The 23461-nt window shown below is 39.2% G+C and overlaps 1 protein-coding gene across 2 annotated transcripts; it reads right to left on the bottom strand.

Moving 5' to 3' along the window:
• Positions 1–1550: 1550 nt before the first annotated feature.
• LOC114559384 (dystroglycan) lies at positions 1551–19376 on the bottom strand. 2 transcript variants are annotated; one of them, XM_028583981.1, is made up of 3 exons: positions 19095–19376; positions 7776–8342; positions 1551–5471 (listed from the first exon to the last, which is right to left on the bottom strand). In XM_028583981.1, the coding sequence occupies exons 2-3, from the start codon at positions 8196–8198 to the stop codon at positions 3162–3164; spliced, it is 2733 nt and encodes a 910-aa protein (XP_028439782.1). In that variant the 5' UTR covers positions 8199–8342; positions 19095–19376; the 3' UTR covers positions 1551–3161. The 2 variants fall into 2 exon arrangements, with proteins under 2 accessions (XP_028439782.1, XP_028439783.1); XM_028583982.1 differs by lacking the exon at positions 19095–19376 and adding an exon at positions 18968–19085.
• Positions 19377–23461: the final 4085 nt, after the last annotated feature.

The raw sequence follows: 23461 nt of genomic DNA, 5'->3' as shown, positions 1-23461 counted from the left end.
AGGTGCCTTCTTGAAGAATGTTCCTCATTTTAACTACTTTGGTGCCGAGTTGCATTGTTTTGTCAATTCTGTATTGTATATATTATTTTGTAACCATGACATGTAACCATGGCAATACAAATCTGAAATCATGTCTGTTATTTATGCAACAAGGGTTGAAATGTCTTTAACGTTATTCAGTCTGTATATTTTTGAACAGTAAAAACTGTATTTATCAGTGTTTGTAAGAAACAGGGCCTTTAAATCCAGTGTCACGAATACTGTATATATCTATGAAAATATGTAAATGAGTAAGTCGCCCACAGTTAGAGGATTGTTGGCTTGTTGATAAATGATTATTACATTCAATTTGCAACATAACCCACCTCATAATCACCAATTATGTGTCCCAATAACTGGTAAGACTGAACAAATGAGAGAAGGGCAGATAACATAATTACAGCACTGACAATGAAGAAATAAAAAAAAAGGTACAGTACACATTCTACATACAACTACCGCCACATCTGGCATGTATGAAGTTATGGGTATGTGTAAAAAATAACAGATTGTTCTCTCTTTGCAGTCAGTCATTGTCTAGAGAAGACGGGTCTGGAAATAATCTGTGATTCTGTATGCTCTTAAAAAGGTAAAATAACATGCTTGGGTGTCAGTTTGAATGCTCTTTAAATATACAAAAGAAACAATATTTAATGCCTTGATTAATTCCTAAAGCAACTTTTCACATATACATTATTGCTACAATTCCATCCAGAAGCCTTCATAGCAGTTGAAGGATTTATTTCTAGCACTACACACAAAAAAAAAAACAATCAAAATGTCTTGTATTGCAACTTGTACTGAAAATGTACATTTGTCACAGCAGCACGGGTCACCAACCAGTGAAACTGTTTCTGACCTCTCCCGAATAAGCCATCATTACACAAGCTCTGTACTAAAAGAATTTGAGAGCAGATATTAGTCATCGTTATTGATATTTCTCCAAGAGATGTAGGAGCACAGAGCCAAAAAAAATAAAAACTGCCCACCTATAATGCCACAGAAAGGGAGCGCTTCTCTTAAAATATCGCATTCACAGGGGCTGCCTGCTGTGTATTTGGTTTATTACAACAAGTGTACAGCTCATGTTATAGCCAAAACCAGCTAACCATTGGACCCCATCGTAGCTTCTATGAACAACAATGTGACAACATACTGTAAAGCAAGGCTACGAATGACCACAGGAATTATATTTAATGACAAAATAAATTTGGAAAGCAAAGTGGGGTGTGTTATTTCAAACCTACTTATTTAACTTAAAAATGCTAACCCTAACATATCTCATAGTTTGCACTTAATTCTCCCACTTGTAACAAAGCCCATTACTGATTTTGACCATGTAAATATAAGATGTATTTTATATTATCACATTTTGAATTTAACGTATTTTGCATTCTAATTTCTTTGAATTGTGTTAGTCAGCCCTTCAATACACGTATGCACATACATATATATTGAAAATGTTTAATCCAGTTCCATTTTCTCAAATAAAAAAGTGACTATACACCATCTTTGAGGCTTTACAAATAGTATTACATTTTATTAATATATTTTCATAAAACAAGTTTAAGACTGTATCAAAAACTCAGTAAAAACATTAGATTTTTAACCATTTTTTCTTATGGTGATTTCAGATATGAAATGTACATAATTCACATATTGTTGTAGTTTCTTTGTTCCCCATCATATTGATATAATGCATTCTTTTTTGTGATGGGCAGGTCAACGATTATTTGTACCCTTACAAACTATGAAGTCATTTTTTTCCCCCATGATTGTGATCATAAATCTAGACCTACAATTAAAAAATAAAATTATTTCCCACCCCAGCCCTCCCTTTCCCTACTAGGTTTACTGATAAAACACTAACATTATGGAGTTGTTTAATTTCACAGGCACACAATTATGTACATCCCCTTGTCCCCATGCCTCATCTGACCTGACAACAGGCAGTGCACTTAACATAACAGTGCAACACCTAGAGGCAGAGCAGTGATAATACAGTACTCTAAGCCCACACACCGCTCATACTAACAAAACTAACTGAAATAAGACAGTGGATCCAGCTCGATGTCACCATTCTCACCCCGCTATGAACCACAGCATTCCATTGGCCCCTTCATTATTGTTGTAACAACCCCACATGGTTTTCTGTGAGACCACAGACATCACCTTGGCAACAGCAAAACCAATCATCTCATAGGCAGGTTCAGTGGCACACACATTAACAAAAAGGAGGAAAAAATAAGAATTATTTGTTTTCTAACTTAATTAGGCTACATCTACAACAGGCATGATCAGTGTGATGTCCTTTGTGATCAAGTACCAGAGAAATCTCAGTCATGTGGTAAGTTCAAGGATACAAAAAGAAAATATTTTTTCCTTATTGGACTACCACTTTCCTGCGTTCAATTATGCGCAAGACACATAGTGCAAGGTTTAACAAGAAGTTGCATAAGTGCAAGGTTTGCATGTTATTGTCAAGAGGGAGCAAAGCAGAGGAAAAAACAGGAATCAAAGTCTAGGAAACAAACAGATTTTTGTGTAAATAAAGTTTTTCATGCTTTCAGTTTGGCTTCTTGTATCTCATTCCCCTCTAGAAATAACAGGTGCAAAATCTTAGTAAACCTAGCCGAAGGACAGATAAGAGTGATATAACTCATAAAGATTAACATTGTGAGGGAGAGCCTCAAGTCAGTTGTCATGGTGACATCTGCTCAATGGCCCTGTGGGCTTCAGTCTCTCCGGCTTCTTTATTATTTTCTATACAATAGAAATAGTACATCATTGAAGATAAAACTGACTCTTCTTGGCAAAAAACAGACAAAGAATATGCAAGAAGTCAAAAGCAGATCTGAAGGACAACACAAAAAAAAAAAAAAAAAAAAAAAAAAAAAAGTGCTGGAATTATAAACTGTTCCCCATCCATTTGCCCTGTGCCAGTTGTAGAATTGTACGATACAGTGTCTTATCCATGATGGTCAAATATGTGGGTATGGTTGACTGCTCCTCTACAAAGTCAAAGCCATTTCATCAAACACACGTAAAATTACTCCTGTAGTAGTTTTCAACAAGCATCCCTACATTGCACCTGCTTTCCGAACTGAAAGCTCTAGCATGCGTTAGGGAGGCACATAGGGAGGTGGGGACCTGTATGAGGTCATGTTCTTGGGGCGAGAGCCTTTGCCCTCTATGGGGACAGTAAATGGTGGTGGGGGTTGGTAAGGAGGTGCATTAGGATCATCATCTTGATAGATGGAATACTCCTCCAGTAGATCCTGGTTAAGCAGGGTACTGTGGGGGCCAGCCATGTTAGGGTACTCTGGAGGGGGAAGTGGGGGCTTTTCCTCCTGAAGGATAAGAGGGATGCTGGAGGACGGTGGTGACTTGGAATCATCCAACTCATCTGCAAATATTATGGGAACACCTTTCTTGATGAAAGTGGCCTGCTCCTCTATGGTCATCTTCCCTCTGCGCTTCTTGCGGTAGCAGACCATGGCAATGATCCCAGCTATGAGCAGCAGGGCAGCTACCACTACAGCGGGAATGACAGTGTGTAGGTAAACATCATCAGTGCTCCTACGACCTGTCCCAGGTGAAGGTGTAGCTGTAGGAAGAACAGGCATAGGCACCTCTCCTGGTGGGATGAATATGTAGCTCTGACATTTATTGGTGCCACGAATGGAGATGTTTATGGGTTTGAATTCAGGCTCCATAGCTTTGATGAAGGCCAATTTAGGTGTCCCTTGGGGATCAGAGATCCTGTTGCTGAGAACTGTGATCTGGTCCTTTGGACAAGGACTCTGCTGCAGACTGTTGTTCGTCCATTCCACCACAATGGAGCCTCTAGTGATGCTTCCCAGGGTTACTGTGCTGCTGTTGCGATCACCAAGGGCATAAGCTAACTTTTTGGTCAAAAGAATCTTCTTATGGACATCATTGCTTAACGTTTTGGGGTCACCATGGAAACGAGCAGCAAACACAACTGATGGTTTGTCATTAGTAGACCAACGGTTGACTTGAACCTCAAATGCATCCATGATGCTCTTCCCACCTTTGTCAGTGGCCAACATGAAGTACTCATGTTTCCCCTCATGCTGCTCCTCTGGGAGGCCGTACAAGAGCTGGATTGTGCTGTTGAATTGTATCCAGGATGTATCACTCACTGCTTCTTTGGGGGTCCTTTTCAAAGTCAAACGCAGCTTATCAGTAGTACCATCCTCCCGGTCAAAGAATGTATCAGGAGGAATCTTAACCTCGAAGTATGTGCCAACCCATGCATTCACCTGATCAATGGCGTTGCGGATCTCTGGGTGTTGATTCAAGTCTGGAGCCAAAGAGAGAGGAGTGGTGCGTTTGGGTGGTTTTGTAGTGGTGGACTTGGGTTCCCTGGGAGCTGGGGTGGAGGTTTTGGGTTTCTTGGGTTTCCTTGTGGTAGAGGGTTTGGGTCTTTTGGTGGTGCTTGGTGGTGTTGGCAGAGCAGTGGCCTCCACAAATGTAGGCCGGGTCATGGTAGGCTGAATAGGGATGGTGCTTGTAGTTCCTAGTACTCTTGTGGGTTGGGGAGGTCCAAAAACAGGTGTGTGGGCTATCTGATCTCTGACCTTCATAGTGGGCTTCACTGGAAGAGGCAAAGGGCCTCGGACAGGGGGAGCAGAGTTGTCTGTTGCTGGGGCAATAGAAGGCGAGGTTGGGGTGGGAACAACCCGTAGAGGGGGCTCTGGGTGAGTAGTCGGAGGAAGCAGGGATGGCACTGGAGTAGGAGTATTGTACAACTGCCGTCTGACCCGTTTCACTCCATGGGGCTTTTTGTTGACAATGTGCCAGCCAACCACTGGGTATCCCAGCCTGGCTGACATGGTCCCATCTTTTGCTGAGGAATGGACGGTGTTAATGTCAGGAATACTGCCCTGGTCAAGGGCACATCCAAGTTTCCATGACAGTAGGGCCCCATTCTCCACCACCTTCTTGGCATTCCCTGGTCCAGCCATGAAAGCAGACATGTCAAATAAGCGATTGTTGACAACAGGGACAACCCTCATGTGCTCTAGGGGCACATGAGAGAATTTTCTCATAATGCCCAGTAAGTTGACCCTCTGTTCAGCAACCATCTTTGTCAAGTCAGCATCCAAGATGACAGTAAGGACCGTTACGAGCTCCTCAGAGCCACAGGTGAAAGGCTGGATGCCGCTGATATCAGACTGTAGAGTGAGCAGGGCTGGCTCAGTGTCTGCCCGTTCTTCTGGGTAGACTTCAATGGAGAAGACCGTACTGGGGAACACTTGGCTGCCAGTCTTCTCAATTATCTCCTCTCCAGACACCAAGATATGATACACACCTTTATCCTTCTCCAGGGCCAAGCCTCTCAGAATGCAGCTTTCTTTGTCCCAATATAGCCAGGAGGGTAAAGTCTCCTTTCCCATCTCAGTGAGCTACAAGAGGAAAAAGATAAACACTATTACTGTTTTGTACTGCAAAGATACTTCTGAGATGTAAGTTAAGTCAGAAAAGGTCATTACTTATTTCATTCAAGTGATAATTCACTTTGAAAATAATTATGAATGACTATTACAAGTTACCAGGACCCAAGTGATGTCCTAAAATTAGTTGGACTATGATTTTTTAAATAAGATGAAACAGAGAAAAGCAAGTAAATATTGGCATTTGTGAAGTTGTAACTAGGAAATGTTTGGCAATTATTAAAACTAGTGCAAGTGCCCGTTTGTTTCAAAACCAAATTGTACCCCAAATTTCTTAAAGAAGGACCCCAACCCACTTAAATATGCACCGCCACTGTATAGCCTACTACTGACTTACAGTGTAGGCTACATCAGAGGAAGACATTGTACTACTGTATTTACCTGACGGAGAACGGGACAGATTCAGAATGTAATCACAAAATATCACAATGTTGAGTAATCAGACATTAGCCTCATGGACTCATGGCAGTGCGCTAACCATCCGGCCCATTATGAGAGTTAATCAGCACCTATCTGCGTTAATCAACCACCAGAACTGGACCGTGTGTGTGTGTGTGTGTGTGTGTGTGTTTGCAGACAGACAGACCCATCTCGTGTCCTATGATCGTTAACAAATTTAACATTTCAGCAGAGGTGTTCATTTCCATAAAGGTTTGGTGGCTTGATGGTTAACGGTGAAGTAGGGGATTTGATCCGCGTGGGTATTTTGGCGACGGAAATTGTTATTATTTAGTAGTAGGCTTAATTAACCCGACCCAGGGCGAGTCTGATGAAAATGTGTCTGCCCGGTTCAACTCTGAGATTTTCTCGCATTGCACAGCGCTCTGAAGGAATAATCTCTGAGTTTAGGTTATGTTCTGACAGCAATTTAATACAATAGCAGGAAAAGAGTCCTCCTGCTGTTCTAAAGCGTTCTGCATGTGGCATCTACTGATGTGCAGGTTACCTTCCACCCAAACATGGACACACACATACAGATATGTCTCGCTGCCACTTGTCTGTAGCTGGTTGTGCTTTGCATGTGTGGAATTCTGAAACGTCCTTAAATTCGGGAATTGTCGTTTGTTTATTCAAAGTCAAAGACAGTAGTGCAACTTTGCACATTTTTGTGGGTCCGAGGTATAGGTCACATTTTAGCTGCCAAAGCTCTGCTGCTCTGTCTCTGGTCCTCAGGGTGAGAGGGGGAGTGGCCAGCGGCTAGAGCGGCAAAAGCCAATGTGTGCTTCTTTTACCGATATATTTAACGATATCTTGTATTTCTAATACAAACAACGTCAAACTTGGCAAGACACCCGTCAAGTTTGAAATCCATCAGACTAACGGTTTGAGAGATATGCGCATAACACAGATAGACAGACAGACGTTCCTGCAATTTATAGATAGATGGTGACTGAATTACTGCAACATAAAAATAACCCTGTATTTAATTCAGTTTGGTATTGACCAAGTTGCTAGTGAAACAGAAACTAGAAAAACCAAACAGAATAGATGAATGCAAAACCTTCAAATATCTAGAGTAAAAGCAGAAATGCTTTCACCATCTCCCCAACCCCTCCATATTCAATTCAGTGTATAAAGTCTCACCATATGAACAGGAAGAAAGGTGAGCTTGTATTCATTATAAATATGTGAGTTATCACTCTACATGTTGAGTTATTAATGTATGGCAGGATCTCATTCTGCATCAACACTCAGACTGGAACAAATTGCATAAGTCAATCAGCAATCAGCTTCAATCTGCAGTGATACAGTGATAAAAACTGATGGGATAAATAATATATATTATGCATTTCTACAGGTAAGAAAAATACTGGTGTCCCCATATGGGACAGTAAAGAAGAACACAAAGGTAGTTAATGTTTACACACATCCTCTAATATTAATTTTTCATTATACTAAAGTTCACAAATGATACTGGGGTTGGGTCTGTTTAAACTAATAAAAAAGGCACCTCCCAAATATAAAATGGGAAAAAAAAAAAACTTCAGTCAATCAGTACAACAAAATACAATACAAAAAGTCCTCCCATACACCCCACTTTATTATCTCTTTTTTCAACAAAAATGCTGTTCTCATTAACTGATTAATTCTGATCTCATTAAATTACTGTTGAAGAATTTAGATATGTATTTGTTAATACTAACATTAATATTACATTATGAGGCATTCAATATTACATGTCAAATATTTCAAACATAAAATTAACAGATTTAAATTTTTCCTACTACCGGTAGGTCTAATCTTTAGGTTACTTACATGGACATTACAGGTTGCATTGGAAGGTCCTGGGGGAACCTTCAACTGGAACACCTGGCCCACGATTGCCGAGGAGTCAGGAATGCCAGTGTGCACTCCCCCATTCTTTGCAGAGGAATCTGGGATAGCTGTAGGCGGCCCCTCGCCAACTAAAGATGCTGCGGCTTGGAGCTCAGAGAGCACAGATGACTGCATAGAAGCCTCTAGTTCCACAGATATCATCTCCACCAGTGTCTCTTTCTGTTCTGGCACAGTGCCCTGGGCCATGGTCACCAGAAGCCCTATTACTAGAGGGATAGTTCTACAAGAAAGAAGCCTGCTTCTCCCAGCATTCCCACAGCTCATGTCTTTCCGTGTATAGTGCATAGCAATAGGCTTTAGGGCTGCCCAACAGATGTCTATAAACAACTTAAGAGGCCACATGCATGGACGTCAGTCTGATGATATGCTTGTGGGTCAGATTCCCTAATTATTGGCTATGCTCACAGATGCAGTGGTTTCTCTTTGTTGTCCTCGGTGATCCATGAAGAGATCTTTGGCAGCCTGTTAGACAGCCATTTCAGCCAGCTACATAAGAAAAAAACAAAACATGAGTGTGACAAAGTGACAAAAAAAAACAGTGAAACATTCAAGTAGTATAACCACTTACACTGTAAAGTTCTACTGATAACAATTCATGCTTAGTCAGGGCTCCAGACTGCGACCAAATGGTCGCAATTTGCAAATTTCAGAGTGTGCAACTGAATTTTACATCCAGTCACACATGTGCCCCCCTTTTTTTTTTGCATGTTAAATGTTGAAATTTCGGTACCTGAGAGGTTATCTGTCCTCTCTGAAAATTGACAGAGAGCAGAGCTCTGACACAAACACATGCAGAGCTGCAGACTACGTCGGCTCTGAAGTTTTGTTGAAGTCACAGTGAGTCACGGAAATGCCGATAAAGTGGTTTCAAGTGTGGTTACAGTTTTTCATAACTTCACGCAGACAGCGTTTGCTGCAATATAATATTAATGGCGAACTGAAAGCGGTCGCAGTGCTGTTGACGTTACACTTCCTCAGAGACAACAGCGGTTTCTGTGCCCTGGTGACTCACTGACTGAGTTGGCTGAGCTTGTAAGGCAAGGCAACTTTATTTCTACAGCACCTTTCAGCAACAAGGTTATTCAAAGTGCTTTACATGAAACATTAAAGACCAATTAAAAACCGTCATGATGAAAATAAAACAGGCTAAAAAATAATATACTTTTATAATAAAATATTATTTTTCTTTTACTGTCATGACAGCTATGGGGCTTTCAGTTTACCTTTTATGTTGAATCTTCAAAAGTGACATTGAATTTGAAACAGCACATTGTAATTTCTGCATCTATTATCAAAGTATGTATTAGTAATACAGTGGAAATTAGTAGAAATGTGAATATTTGGTTAGCATGTTGATTTACGGTGTGTGCCCCTAAATTTTCTGGTTGCACCCCTAAAATTTTCAGTTGGGGGCCACTGTGCTCCTAGTGAAAAAAAAGTTAGTCTGGAGCCCTGTTAGTGACTTAAACTAAGGACGCACCAATCCAATTTATTATTTTAATAATAATAATAAAAACAACTCAGTAAATGTATATCTATGCATTTATTTATTACATTTAGTTTTACAAAGTTAGGAAAGCAATGTTTAAGTCAAGCCTTACACATTAAAGAATGATCCCAGTCACTTCCACACACTGAGGCAAGCAGCCTAATAATTAAACACTTGTGTCGGATCAGTAATCAGTAGGGTTGGGTACCGTTCACTATTTTCCACGATACCAATACCTGGAATTCGGTTCCGGTACCCAACAGGACCTTTTTCTGTACTTTCCCTCTTTAATAACAAAACAATAAATTTCATTTTGGTTTTTATTTAGAACATTTTACACAAAATTAAACTCCCTCACTCCCTCTCCCCTCCCAAACCCGTCCTTACAAGCTCAAATAATTAATCAGATTAAAATAAATATTGACTTCTTTTGAAATAAGACTTTCCAGTTTTGATTTGTTTTTATTGTTAAAAAAAATAAAAATAATAATGAACAGGTGGTTGGCAACCAGAGGCCACGAAATGGTTGCCAATTGACTCAATCTGGTTGCCAAGGGCAACAGTTACTGTCGAGCCCTGTAGAGTATGGTGGTGCAGTTCCATTGTTCTATTACTTTAAAAGAACTAATAGGGCATTATACTTTGCTGAGTCCTAAAATCACTTTTATACATTTCTATCACGTTTACCATCTAGTGCAATATATTTACTAGGCTTGTGCCGATTGGGAATTCTATCAAGTATCGAAAAGACGATTACCAATTGTTTTTTCCCCTGCCAGTAGTAACAAACTAAATTGTCTGAACTGTGAAATTCACTTTCTGGTCTATAAATGCCTGTAAGTCTGACTTTAAGCAAATTTTTAATTATGCATTTCATGTGTTAACAACTTTGTAACAACTTAACACAGAGCAAAACTAGTTTTTCCATTAGACAGAAAACAAGATAAGGAGGGAGTGAGATGGCCTTGTATGAACCTCCATGTCTAGTTCATTATATAAGGACTAGTGATAAGTGAAGGAAGGAGCGATTTTGGATAGAGCAAACCGAAAACACTGATCCAAAAATGCTTGCAATTAGTTATTTGTGCCAATAGCATGGATATATATTTCCACTTTCAATTTAGATTCTACACATGTAGTTTCAAAGTAATAAACATTATTAGAAAAAGGACACATTGATCTCCTTATGATCTTCACTTATATATCATGGCATTTTCAGTAATAGCGATTCTCATGAGATGCATGTGCAAGTGTCAAAGGTTGTTTGTCTTGGTTATAAATTTTAATTAGGTGCCCTGGGGGTTGGAATTAGAGTCTCTATTGTGTTGACCCAGCTAACCTCAATCCTGTAGCACTCAAATGGGCAGAGGAGAGTCATCCAATTGCCTGGAATCCTAATGCCTGACTAGCACAAGGCTGTGACGTCAACTTAAACAAAATATTGCCTGTTCTAAACGTCTCCAAATCCAAAAGTAGTAAATACATGTCCTTCACTGGCCAACATTTTGATCAACAACCTGCGTCTTGAAATCAGTCAATTTATACAAAACGCATCTTTCTAAGAATATTATGCTGTTTGAACTCACCCCCACAATATTTGGATGATTCATACAATAAACAGACAGTAAAGAGGGCTGCACTGCAATGGGATAGGGCCCTCGTGGGAACCAATACAAATGTTTCAATCACCAAATGTACATGTATTTATTTACCTTAATGCAGGCATGAACAGACGCTTAACCTTCATTGGTTTGGGATAAGCTATAAAATGTAATGAACTTAATGAGAGGAAGTCTTTAAAATCAACCATGCATCTTCCTGTAAACTGTATACCACCAAATGCTGTAGCAAATAAAGTTTAGCTTCAGAAGATCAGTTTGCTTCTCTCACTCATCCACAAGCTTTCCCTCTACTACTCTCTACTCCACTGCTGTGATGTCTAACATTCAAACATCTGGTTTGTATTTGTTCCTTCAAAACCCATTTAACAAGCTCGTTTGCAATTTGTGCATTCTAAAAAGGCTACAGTTGAGCGGCTGTATTTGCCCTGCTGAATGGGGCAGAACGATTTTTAATAGAAAACATTGCAGGAGGGAGTGATCAGAATATATGTGGGAATTGGGGGTAGTGGTCAGAAACCCTGCAAATTCTAAACATACATACATTTTTATATCAAATGTAGTTTAAAAAAAAAAAAAAAAAAAAAAGGCATTGGTGTCAGACCTCATGATTGACAATTTTGTCTGATAAAACATAAATCGTATGGTACTGGCACAAACAGTTCTTAACAACATAGCCTTCTGTAATTGTGTTACTGTGGACTTTAACATTTAAATGATGCAAAGACACATTCAATGTTCAGTCAATTTATTCTTACTTTAGTAAGTTATTAATTATGTAGTTGAAATTCTCTCTTGACAATCAATATTAAGCCTTCTGTTAACCTGCCAAATTCATACTACTAACAGCTCCTTTTGCAACTTTGGTTTCTATGTATTCAAGTACAGTCTCTCTCCTTCACTCGCTTTTACAATAACTGCCCACCTTATTCTGATCTAATCATACAATTCAAAGAAGCTAGTATCTCAATAGTGGTGTACAGCTCAGCCAGTGCTATGGAGACAGGCCAACCCACTGCTTTTGCATTAGAAAATGTATGGTTCATCACTGGACAAAAACCTACATACTAAGGCAGCTACGGTCAGTTATTTGTTTGCTGGGAAAATCAATTTTGTCAGTAGAGCATCTACGGTCAGAGACTAATAAAAACACGTAGGCTACTATATGCAAGACAAAACAACTCCGAGCACATTGACTAACCTATGTATGCAAGTGTAAATTACGATGATGAATATCTACAGCGGGTATAGGGTGTGTTGTTTCTGACACAGAAGTGAATTGTTATGACTAGACTGCCAGCTGAGAAAACTAGAACATACAATCAATTTTCATCCACAGGGCTCCTGTACCCTCCACCATGCTGCATGTGGTTTGAAATGCTGGATGGACTTATCAAAAGACATTACATACAAATACAAAACATAAGCTGTATCAACAAGAAAAGACACTTTGAAACATGAAAAAGTAGTGACACACTGCTTTGGCTAATGTGACATTTTGCCACCTAACTCACAAATAGTGTACTGAGTCTCACCTAACCCATTAACCAGGTTGAGACATGTACCTTATCTGGCATCTTTATCTATTGAGTCAGTTTAGTGGGGTATTTACCCCAACTCCACCAACCCTCAGATTCTTAAGATCCTAGACAAAATAAAACACTTAAGCCAGGCTCAGACTTCAGAGGCCTGTACTATGAAGCAAGATTTGGCGTTAACAAGGTAACTTGGGGAGCAAGTTATGTTGGAGATTAGAGATCAACCGTTGTAAAAGCACCGCCTACTGACCAATCAAAACTCGATTGATAACAGTGTCACCGTTCTTAGAAGATCCAGTGGAGCTCGGCACGCGGAGAGAGAGAGGTGCGCTCAGACAAGTTAAAATATTTAGAGACCGACAACCGCGTTAACATTCCCTGATGGGTATTTTTATGAAAGCTATATAGATTTTCAGCGGAGGTAATTACGTATAGGCTATTTGCCGTGTGTCGCCAATGCACACATCGGTTTGATTTATCAATATTATTATATTATTAAACAAAACTGGCTAAACACACAGCACAGCTGATGTGGTGTAGGTCGTTGTCATAGCGTTTGATATTTTTTATTTGCTCTCACAATCACTTACCACTGCCAGGGTTGCAACTGAAATAATAGGCTAAAGCAATGAAAGTTTATGGAAAGCAGAAGTGTAATTTAGGGATGCACCGAAATGAAAATTCTTGACCGAAACCGAAAAATCGGAAACCAAGACCGAAAACCAAAACACCAAAAGAAATTATGCCAATTATTAGTACCATTGCATTTATGGCTATGACTGTGTACTAACTTTACTAAAATCAAGGCATTGCAATTGTATAAATTTATATTAAAGTTTAATTTAAAAAATATCTAGCAGAAATATGGCTACAATCTGATAGTCACATACAGTATATAGTAGCCTAAGAACAGAATAGCTTACCTATTATTGTTATTATTATTATTATTATTATTATTATTATTATTATTATTGGCACTTTCTTGCAGGATTTCACTGAACATAGACAACGAGGGTGTATGCCCCTCATCTGGTGCAGAGAGATTAGTCTTTTTTTCTGCGCTCTGATCTCCTCCTGCACTGGGCGCTGCTCCGTGCGCGCTCCGTCTCCACATCCATCGCGGCCTGGATCATTTTTTCATGCGCCCTGCTTTATTTCCGCATCCAAGTAATGGTCTTTATAACGCGGATCAAGTACAGTCGCGATGAAGTGCAGAGGATCCAAATAGATCTCACTGAAACATGTGCTGACAGACTAAGAGCGTACTTTTCATTGTTTTCACTCAGTGGTCCGTCTCATCCTATTTGCTTAGGAGACGCTTTGCAGGTGGAACGGGTACTGACACACGTGCAGGTCGCGGTTTCGGTTTGCGTCATCACAACAACATTTCGGCCGTATTGTTTCAGTGATAAAAGTATTTTAATTTTCAGTGGCCGAATATTCAGATCTTGTGCCTGACTGATTGGGAAGTGATACAGATGAGCTCTGTGATTTACACATTTACAACGTCGGCCATTTTTTTGCCAGCTTTCCTTCCCGTTTTAGGAAGCAGCGACTGTATTGTGTTTTGCCTGTAAAACCGTGTCTGTGTTCTTCATATTTATGTAGTATTATGGTTTGCTCTTCTTATTTAAAATATGCAGCTCTGGTAGATGTTTGCGATTGGTCATGCTGTGCAAACACCGCCTCTTTTATGTGAATGCGTGCATCGCTGGATTGGGAAACCCTGGATTGATTGAACTAGTTGTTAACCACCATCATGACACAGGTTATGCGGGACCGCGGTTGTTAGGTTAGGTGAAGCCGGGTAACTGAAATAAATCCAGGGCATGTTGATCTGGATTCGTAGTACTGGCGTCAGGAGTTTCGGTAGACTGGGTAATAAGAGGTGTGAATCTTGAATGATCTCCCGATTCGATTATCATGTCAGCGATTCGATATCTCGATGCGTCAAATAAATGTTTCTGTTAAATCTCTCTCTCTATCTCTCTATCTATCTCTCTCTATCTATATATATATATATATATATATATATATATATATATATATATATATATATATATATATATATATATATATATATATATATATATATATATATATATATATATATAATTCACAGCTTTTCAAGCTTCTAAAACAAAACCTTCTACAGTGCTCTAATACTAAATAAATCAGATATAAAAAAACTACAACACTGAGCACATGGGACTTCCTGAATGTGCAAAACATAACAGAATATGTAAACAGAAAGGTTGTTGTTAGGCACACATTAAATTGTAAACAGAAATAATCAATTATGGCCTGTCCGATTATCGATGTAGCATCGTCCATGTCCACGATTCGATGCATCGATTATTTGATTAATTTCAACACCTCTACTGGGTAACCCCCGCCCGATCTGCCGGCGATTTGATTTCGCCCTGCAGCTCAGGCTGTTTATCGTTTATCTATCCTGCTTCCGTTCACAATTTTGCGGGAACCAATCAATAACTGGCTTATCCACCTGGCACGCTATTGGCAGGTTTAACACGATGACGATAGAGAAGCGACCAAGCAGCTTTTTGTTGACATTCAACAAGCCGGCCACCGAAGCGTAGCACTCCATGGCAGCAACCCGTTGATGCCGCTGTCCCGTCACCCGGATCATTGGTCCGATTGGTTGAAGGACTATCCAATTGCATACAGAGTCATTTGAACTATACCTGTTGAACATGCCTCTTTTGCAGAGAAAATACAGAGCAGACTCCCCAGAAGATGTTCAATCTTAAAACACTGAGCTTGGTCTGGTGATAGCCAGACTAGAGATTCGGGCCATTTTATCCCCAATTCACCTGTCACAATAATCTGGGAGAAATCTGGTACAGGACCTGGGTCGGTACTGATGTTTGGCCCAGATTATCTGGTAATAGGAGCGGTTTACAGAACCAATCTTAAACCAACAGTTTGCAGCCCTAACGGGGGCGCCCCCCGATAATTTCAAATGTTTGATATTTAGGAGTTAGAATCAGAAAGTATATAAGAATGGACCAACAGAGCCCGTTGCTCTGGACGGAGACCAGTGGAGGCTATTAGAAGCACTTTTCCAGTGATCTCTTGCTTTACTGCGCATCCTCCAACTGAGAGAGACAGCGTAAATGTGACGTAAGCAACGTATCTGAAAGTTGCAAGTGTTCCGGTAGCTGTGCCAAGAGAAATCTCAATCATTCCCAATCTTACAGAGACTAAGAGCATAGGTATATGTAAGGAGATAACATAGACACAGGCTAATTATTGCTAACTAACATGCTAGTTAACATTAGTAATTACACCTAAACAGCTCATGTAAGTCGAAACTGCCTGCAAGCTTCTCCTATACTATACGGTAATTCCTCTACTATGTGAAACAATCATTAGCCTATTTTTACAAAAACGTCTGCTACAGAGCCATAACGTGAGGTACAAGGTAATGGAGCCTTTTATACATTGTCGTGTTTCTTTAGAAATAAAAACCAGACAAATAGAGTCTTTAAACGCTTCAGAAAGTTATTCGCTGTCAAGGGACGTCAAAATGAATGCTAGTCAGTGGAATGCTAACGGGAGGTGATCTCTTTGTAGCATCAAAATGGCGCCATAGGAGGTTCGAGTTCTGAAGCGAAGCTTACCCCCTTGGTTAGAATCTGTATGATTAAGTCAGTACTTTCACTATAGCCAATGAGTCCTGCGGCAAATGACAGTGTTGCCAAGCAACGGTAAACAGGAGACGGAAACAGTTAAATTCATCTCCAGTTCTTGCTGAAGAACCGAGAACAGACAACCCATGTTGACCACAAACCCCAACGACTTTCGAATCCACATTTGACTTGCCTCTGCGTTTCTTTTTTAAAATCACTGCAAAGTATTATTAACGCTACAGCAAGTTGTAACCCCACTTTAGACTTTGTTTTGTCTACATCCGTTTCCCCATGAGATAACTTGAGAGAAATAACAAGGGGTTGGTGCATTGCTCCCTCCAGCACGATAATCTTAATATTTATCTAAATATTCTGTAGTGTGCAATGTGCCATTATTTTCAAATCTTGTAGTGTGTGAATGTTTGACATAAGAGAAAAGATCAAATCTGTGAAGATTGTCCTTATGTGGGAGGTGCAAACTGATTTTAAAACCAGTTAACATTTTAAAACTCCTGTAGTCCCTTATCAGCAAAAGGCTGAATCTTCAATGGACTACAATATGCAAACTGTAAAGGCAGAACGTATTGCATGATTCATCTATCAATTGGTGGTTATGTAAAACACGAATATTAACATGAAAATAGGGTTTATACATAAACTTAATTCAGAATGAGCACACCTCAGGCTATTGCCACACACACACGGAAAAAGGCTACATCTGAGCATCAAAGTAAGCTCTCTACAATGTGGCCTAGATTCTATCACGTTCTAATTTCAGTGTGCAAGTAAATCAGAATCCAATTCAAACAACATCTCATTAAGAAAAATATGAAACGTTGTAAAATGTTGATTTAGAGTGTTCTAACACAATGTTCAAATGAAAACATAAAAATGAAATGTGCATAATAGAAAATGTAATTTGTCATTTGAGAAAAAGCCCAACCATGTCTGTTATTAAGAGGATTGATCTTAAAAGCATTAAGTATAACTTAAATAAAACTGTACTTCCATCACCATCACTCTAAGAGAGCACAAACAAAGCCTAGGCCTATTTGTTGAAAAACACAACCTGTCTTAATTACATTTCACATTGCTAATAGAGGGGTTAACTCTGCCACATTGTTATCATCATGACAATTTCCAACAGCATTTGGGCTAAGCTATAGCGCTCTTGTTAAAATATTTAAGACCTGTAGTTTCAAAAGCTAAAGTGCTGATACAAATGTTCTATAAAAGATTTGGTAGTTGAAACAACTTCATTTACCCTATTTAACACCTATTAAAACCAAACCGTTTCTATGACAAGCCCTTTTTTATGTATGGTAAACAGTGCAATGACACAGGCTTGAGTGTAGGTGACTTCTTTCAATTTCACAATGACGCCTTCACTACCAAGGGGGACAAAACCGTTTACAACCACGGTATCCATGCTTTCCGCAGTTCAACAGTAGTTAAAACTTGAAAACCATCAAAAATAATTAGGGCTCCGATGCACAGTGGCACTCAGGGCCAATTGAATTGACGTACCACATCCAGCAGCATCTAGATAGTGCATGAGCTGAATAACAAACATATATCCACAAGACAAGCTTGCTTTTCAATTGGATGTTTCCCTTGTGTTGCCCTCTACACTGTTCAACCAAGTAATGAAATATGTGGTGAGAAAACAAACTCTGCCTTGGCTGAGTAAAAGTCTAACCTGGCATGATGACCTGACAGCAACTCGTTTAAAGCTACAGAAAAACTACTGTATGCTGTCAAAACCCAGTGTTGGAAGTCAACACATTTCTTTTGTGTATTTCTATCAATTCAGAGGTCTCTGAAGCAACAGTAAAGTTTCAAGTGCAAAACAATGCCAACGCTTAATCTCTGCTTTGTAAAGCTTCCCAACAAGTAACACTTGCATCTGAAAATTAGACGATATGTAACGGTTGATTTTCTTAATTCTTGTTTAAACTGATTATGGTTCCGAAGTGCTAATGATTGTGACATCACTATCTACACACGTTCTAACTCGTAAAATGACAGCATAAGGTTAAAGCAAATCTCCTGGAATTAACGATAACGTCAAACTCGTCGGGAATTTCACGCTAACGTTACCAATTTTACACGAGCAACGATATAAACCGGTGGTTGAGGACAGCAAATGATGATTTGTATCTTGTGATGAAACAAAATCACCGACATTGATATAATAATCCAAAGGTTTCAGGACAGACATTTGTGTCCCAGTGGCCAACGGTACTGTCTTACAGCTAACATTGGCTAAAACGTTAGCTACCGGGGCCCCGTCTCATTGCCCCAGTTTCTATTAGAGTATGTAGACGAGGCCTTTGTTAATGATAACGCCACCTACGGCATTCAACCTTGATAATCATTTAACAGCCTACACTAAGTAAACCCTGTCTTTATCTGAATATGAATCCATAAAAGCTGCAAATCCAATAACTAGCTAGCTAGCTAGCTGTGTTAAGTGATATCCTGCATCTCTAGCTACATCGCTAGCGCATAGCTAGCTAGATGCACCTGTTTTATTCTAGGCGGAAACAAGCAGCGAGCTGCTGCTGCATCCACCAGCTCTCTCAAAATATTGCAGCCAACGTTAGCTCAGTTAGGCTGTTGAAGCTCTGTTACTAACAAAAGCTTGCTTTTCGGCAATAACCTCCATAAAGGCAGTGTTAACATGAGCCAGCTCAATCACTTTCAAAGTCGAATAAGAGCGAATGGACTGATGATAGCCACCGAGTAAGGCTAACTAACAAGGTAACGTCAAGAGAGTAACGTTATGCTGAAGACAAAAATAGCTGGTTACCTGTCCTGTCAGCGGACGGGAGTCCGTGCTAATTCTGTATATGAGCAGAGTTAGCAAAGATGACGAGGGTGGCATTTTTAACGATGCTACTGCTAAAACAGCGACTGAACCCAAAATTCAAACTGACCTTGTTAGCGAGCTAACGTTAGCTAACTCGCGCTGTAATGCCTCCTCTTCTACCCGGAGAGCGCCGCGGAGACTTCCAAAATGCCATTAAACATGCGCTTTCCCTCAACGCCACAAACACATATCTAGCATTTAGAAAGTAGATCTGGGCACAGTCAAGGGAACAGATCAATCAGTGGTTTACTTAATCTACAGATAGTTCACTGCTCTGTAGCAACCCCTCCCCTGCTGCCTCTGTCCTCTTCCCAGACAGGTCTACAGGTTGAGGCCAATCGTGTGTACCAGCGTGACTCCGCCTCCCTTTTATCTGGAGACATGCAGGTGAAAAGATAAACTGTTGAGGACACTTAAATTGAGAGTTTAGATGCACAGTGCCTTTAGTTGCGCTGAATAACATCACAGGTATATGGGCTACACAATTTAGTAGGCTACTCCAACTTTGAGTAAGGCAATACTTTTGAACTGTCATGACATGAACGCAGGTGGACTAGTGAGATGAAAGGTGACGACTGGACCATGCTACTCGCTGGTAAACAGAGAAAACCTTTTGTCTCGTTTTTTGGTAGAAAAAAAGTTATATTCAGGTAGCATTACACACGTTGACAGCTTCATCATATTTCTGAGAACATTCAACACAATTTAGTAATGGCATGCTTATACTTTTGGGACCTTGACATATAAAATCCATTAGCAAGCTATTCATTTTCAGGTTGTAAAAATGTAATATAAAACTAGTGTTTCTGTTAACGTTTTGACTGTGAGAAAGTCATCATCTTATCAATAAAACAATTAGACAATGGAATAGTTTCATATCCTTTCTTCCTTCTCCTGTGACTTTGCATAGCAACTATCAGCCAACAAACATGCCAAGACCTTCATGGCTTTATTTCCTGCCATGCACACAGATTTCTTATGTTTGTATTTTCACAATGAAGCATTACAAGCATTACATTTGTAGCATGTAGTACAAAGTTGTGCAGACATAATCATCTCTTATCATATTTGACAATTTAAAGCTGGTAGATGTTACTTAAGTATTGGCCTTTCTCAAGGGATGTTAAAATCCATTGTATCTCATTCAAAAGTCTTTTTTAATTGAGCCTTTCATCACTATCTGAAATGATTTTACAGAGAATGGGCCTACTTTGATCTGACAAAAAAATCACCACAGAATAAAATGATGCAGGATAAATGCAACAAAGTGAATTACACAAAGCACAAGACACACAACAGCAAGTTTGAAAGACATAAATTATTGTAAAATCTAACCTAATAGCCTTTCAGGCAATATAAACGTAGACAGTGAAGACAAGTTTCTGCAAAGCCTGCTTTGTGTTTATGAAAATATGTCTCTATGATGATTAAAAACACCAAACTCAAAGGTATTTACACCTAAATTAATGTCCTATAGTGACAAAAGTTAAATACACCCCTGAAGAGATCTCTCTGATACTGTATCTGTGCTTCATAGTGTCTTCCATGTTTTTTTTTTTGTAACAGACTCAGATTGGCCAAATGTCATTTTTGTTGTATTTGCTCATGTTTTCTAAAGTCAAAGTCACACAGTAAAGATGAGGGCCATTCACACTCTAAAGGTTATATTTGTTCAAAGAACTGTGCTGAAATAAGTAAACAGCAGAGTGACTTATTTTCTGTTTGTGCAGGTTAAAAATTATGTTTAAGACATGTCTACATCACTTTTTTTCAAATTAAAGTTGCTATGTTAATACAAAAGTTCTATATTAACTTTGGTATTAATACTCAAAATGTCATGAGTGAGGAAAAAAACATCAGCTGGATGAGGAATATTGTGGGGTTTTATTGACAAGGCGTGTAGGGTGTCTTAGCACAGAAGGCTTATCAACCATGTTGCATACAGTTATGTGCATTTGCATCAGTGCATTCAGGCTGCTGAGTGAAGGCAACTCTGATATTAGTCACAAGATTCAAGCATGTGGTTGTGTAAGGGTTCAAACATTCAAAAATGAAGCGTTGTCATGTTATATTGTTATTGTTAAAGTATATTTAGTTAATGTGATATATTAACTCCTCAACAAAAAAAGTAATAACATGTCATAAATACTGTCTGTTACCCAAGTACTCTACTGAAGTATACGTATTAATGATTTCTAAGTAAAATACACAAATGCACTGCAAAAGATTCCCTGAGATAACTTTTCTTCACCTTGACAACTACCTACCTTCCCATTTAAAGGTGAAACAGACACACGAAGAAGGTGACATTTCTTTGTTAAGATCTCTTTGAGCTTAATATGAATGACTGGTTATATTAGCCTGCATTATTATGGTTTTTAAATAGGGCATGAGCTCTATTGGGAACATTACTTGAAGGAAGAAGGAAAAGTTTAAAGAAAGAGGAACGTCTCCCAGACTGACAACTGGTGTTGAAAAAGAGGGAAGCAGCACAGTAAAAATCATTCACTTTGCCAACAAATGATTAGATGTCTTTTACTTCACAGAAAATATTTGCGTGAAATATGTACCATTTATGTGATGCCATCATCATACATTGTCATAAACTATAAACTGTGTGAATGTCTTGGAACAAAAATTCATGGCAACAAAGAAAGAGACTTTATATACCAATAAAACACTGTGCGAGCTTGATTAGGATTTTAAGATGGAAAAACTGAGCTTGTCTGTAATAGTTCATAGACCTGTCAATCATCTGAATCGCCCCTGCAAGGCGACAGTATGGACAAAGTGCACATGTGCTGTATCTGCATGTAGATTTGAAAGAATAAATTGGAAATTAAGTATCTAAATTAATGTTTTACTCAAAGAAAACATGCACAAGTCATGATATTAGTTTCTAAATACATGTAAAGAATGAATTATCACATAGATGTTGCATCGCAGGTTGCTTTCACACATTACATAACACATTCAGAGTAATGAGAACCTTTTGTTGTAATTGTGTTGTACCTTATAATTGTCTCTTAATGTAATGAATACAGCAGCATAAGCTTAATATGTAAATTGTATTGATGTCAGCAGAGACATTTCCTAGCAGTTGCTGTTCTCTCATCTCATTGTTTACACTTGAGACATATTATGGATGAAGGATTTCCATTGCAAGTGCATCAGCCAGCTCTCATTTTGCCAAAACACACATACACAAAAACACCTGCAGGTCTACTAGACCATGATAGCCGTAGCGCCAAGGGGCTTTCATGTGATTGCACATATCAATCTGACTCTTGAAGTGTGAGCAAAGACCGAGAAAGAGAGTGGATTACAAATCAGCTGACTCCCCACATTTTCTTCCAAGTGACTTATTAGAATGGTTATTCTGTGCGGACTGTTGGACCGCAGAGGGGGGGACGACAACAGAAAGACCCATTCTGCTTTATGTATGTTATGCTCAAGGATCTCTCTTTTTAACCCACAACCTTTTGTTCTCACAGCGTTACAGTAAGGGCCATTTCATTGCAATAACCATCGAAATGCTTCAAAGAATGTTTCAGGAACTCATCATTTCCCTTTTTTTAAGTTTAGTTTTTGGTCTGCAGTGGGTGTCTGCTTACTCCGTCACTTGTTATGTTGAGCTGATAATAGAACAGAAAGGAGGATATCCTTACAGCATGGCACCTAGACCAGGATAAAGTTCCTGTTTTTGCCTTCCCCCAGTTATCTGTTCTTGCTGCTCAGCACAAATAAGGTTTTCCAAGAGGTTCCATCATCACTGATGATTGTTTATACTAAAATAAATTTATATTGTTAGCAAGCCACTGCTCTGTAAAAACATTCTCTTCAGTGTAACAAAAAACAATTATTTACCAAATATTATGTCTTATTGAAAAGCAAATTGGGACTTGTAGTTTCATCTTGTACTTGTATTTACTTGTATCTCAGCGTAAATTCATCCCATCAAAGTCTTGCTGAGGCAAGCTAGCCGATAATTCACAAATTACACTGCATAATTAATCCACCGTCCATCAGAGACCCCGAAGACAATTACAGGGGATTGGACATTAGCATTGGGCCATTCCATTATAGTGTCAACACGCAGCTTTTGAGGAGACCTCATGCTAGTCTGAGAAAAGCTTCTAATGGCCTCTGTGACTTGAGTAATACTTTTCTTATCAGAGACAAACAGGCCCAATGACTGTGAAACACATCAAGAGGATATCAGCAAATATAGGAATCAGCAAATGGCATGGCCACAGGATGACCCCAATGAAGAACAGAAATCAATATAAAACCCAATTACTGAATACTCAATAGCCCCTGAATGTGTACTGCAACTCTTTAGCAGTTGCCTGAAATACCTTAACTCAATCTGTCAGTGCTGTTATGTGATTACACAGTCATAATTGTTAGTCCTTAGAAACCCTTTGCACATTT

The sequence above is a fragment of the Perca flavescens genome, chromosome 7 (assembly GCF_004354835.1).
Source record: "Perca flavescens isolate YP-PL-M2 chromosome 7, PFLA_1.0, whole genome shotgun sequence".
NCBI lineage: Eukaryota > Metazoa > Chordata > Actinopteri > Perciformes > Percidae > Perca > Perca flavescens.
Note: the sequence above shows the minus strand (reverse complement) of the source record. Positions and strands in the feature narration are given on the sequence as shown.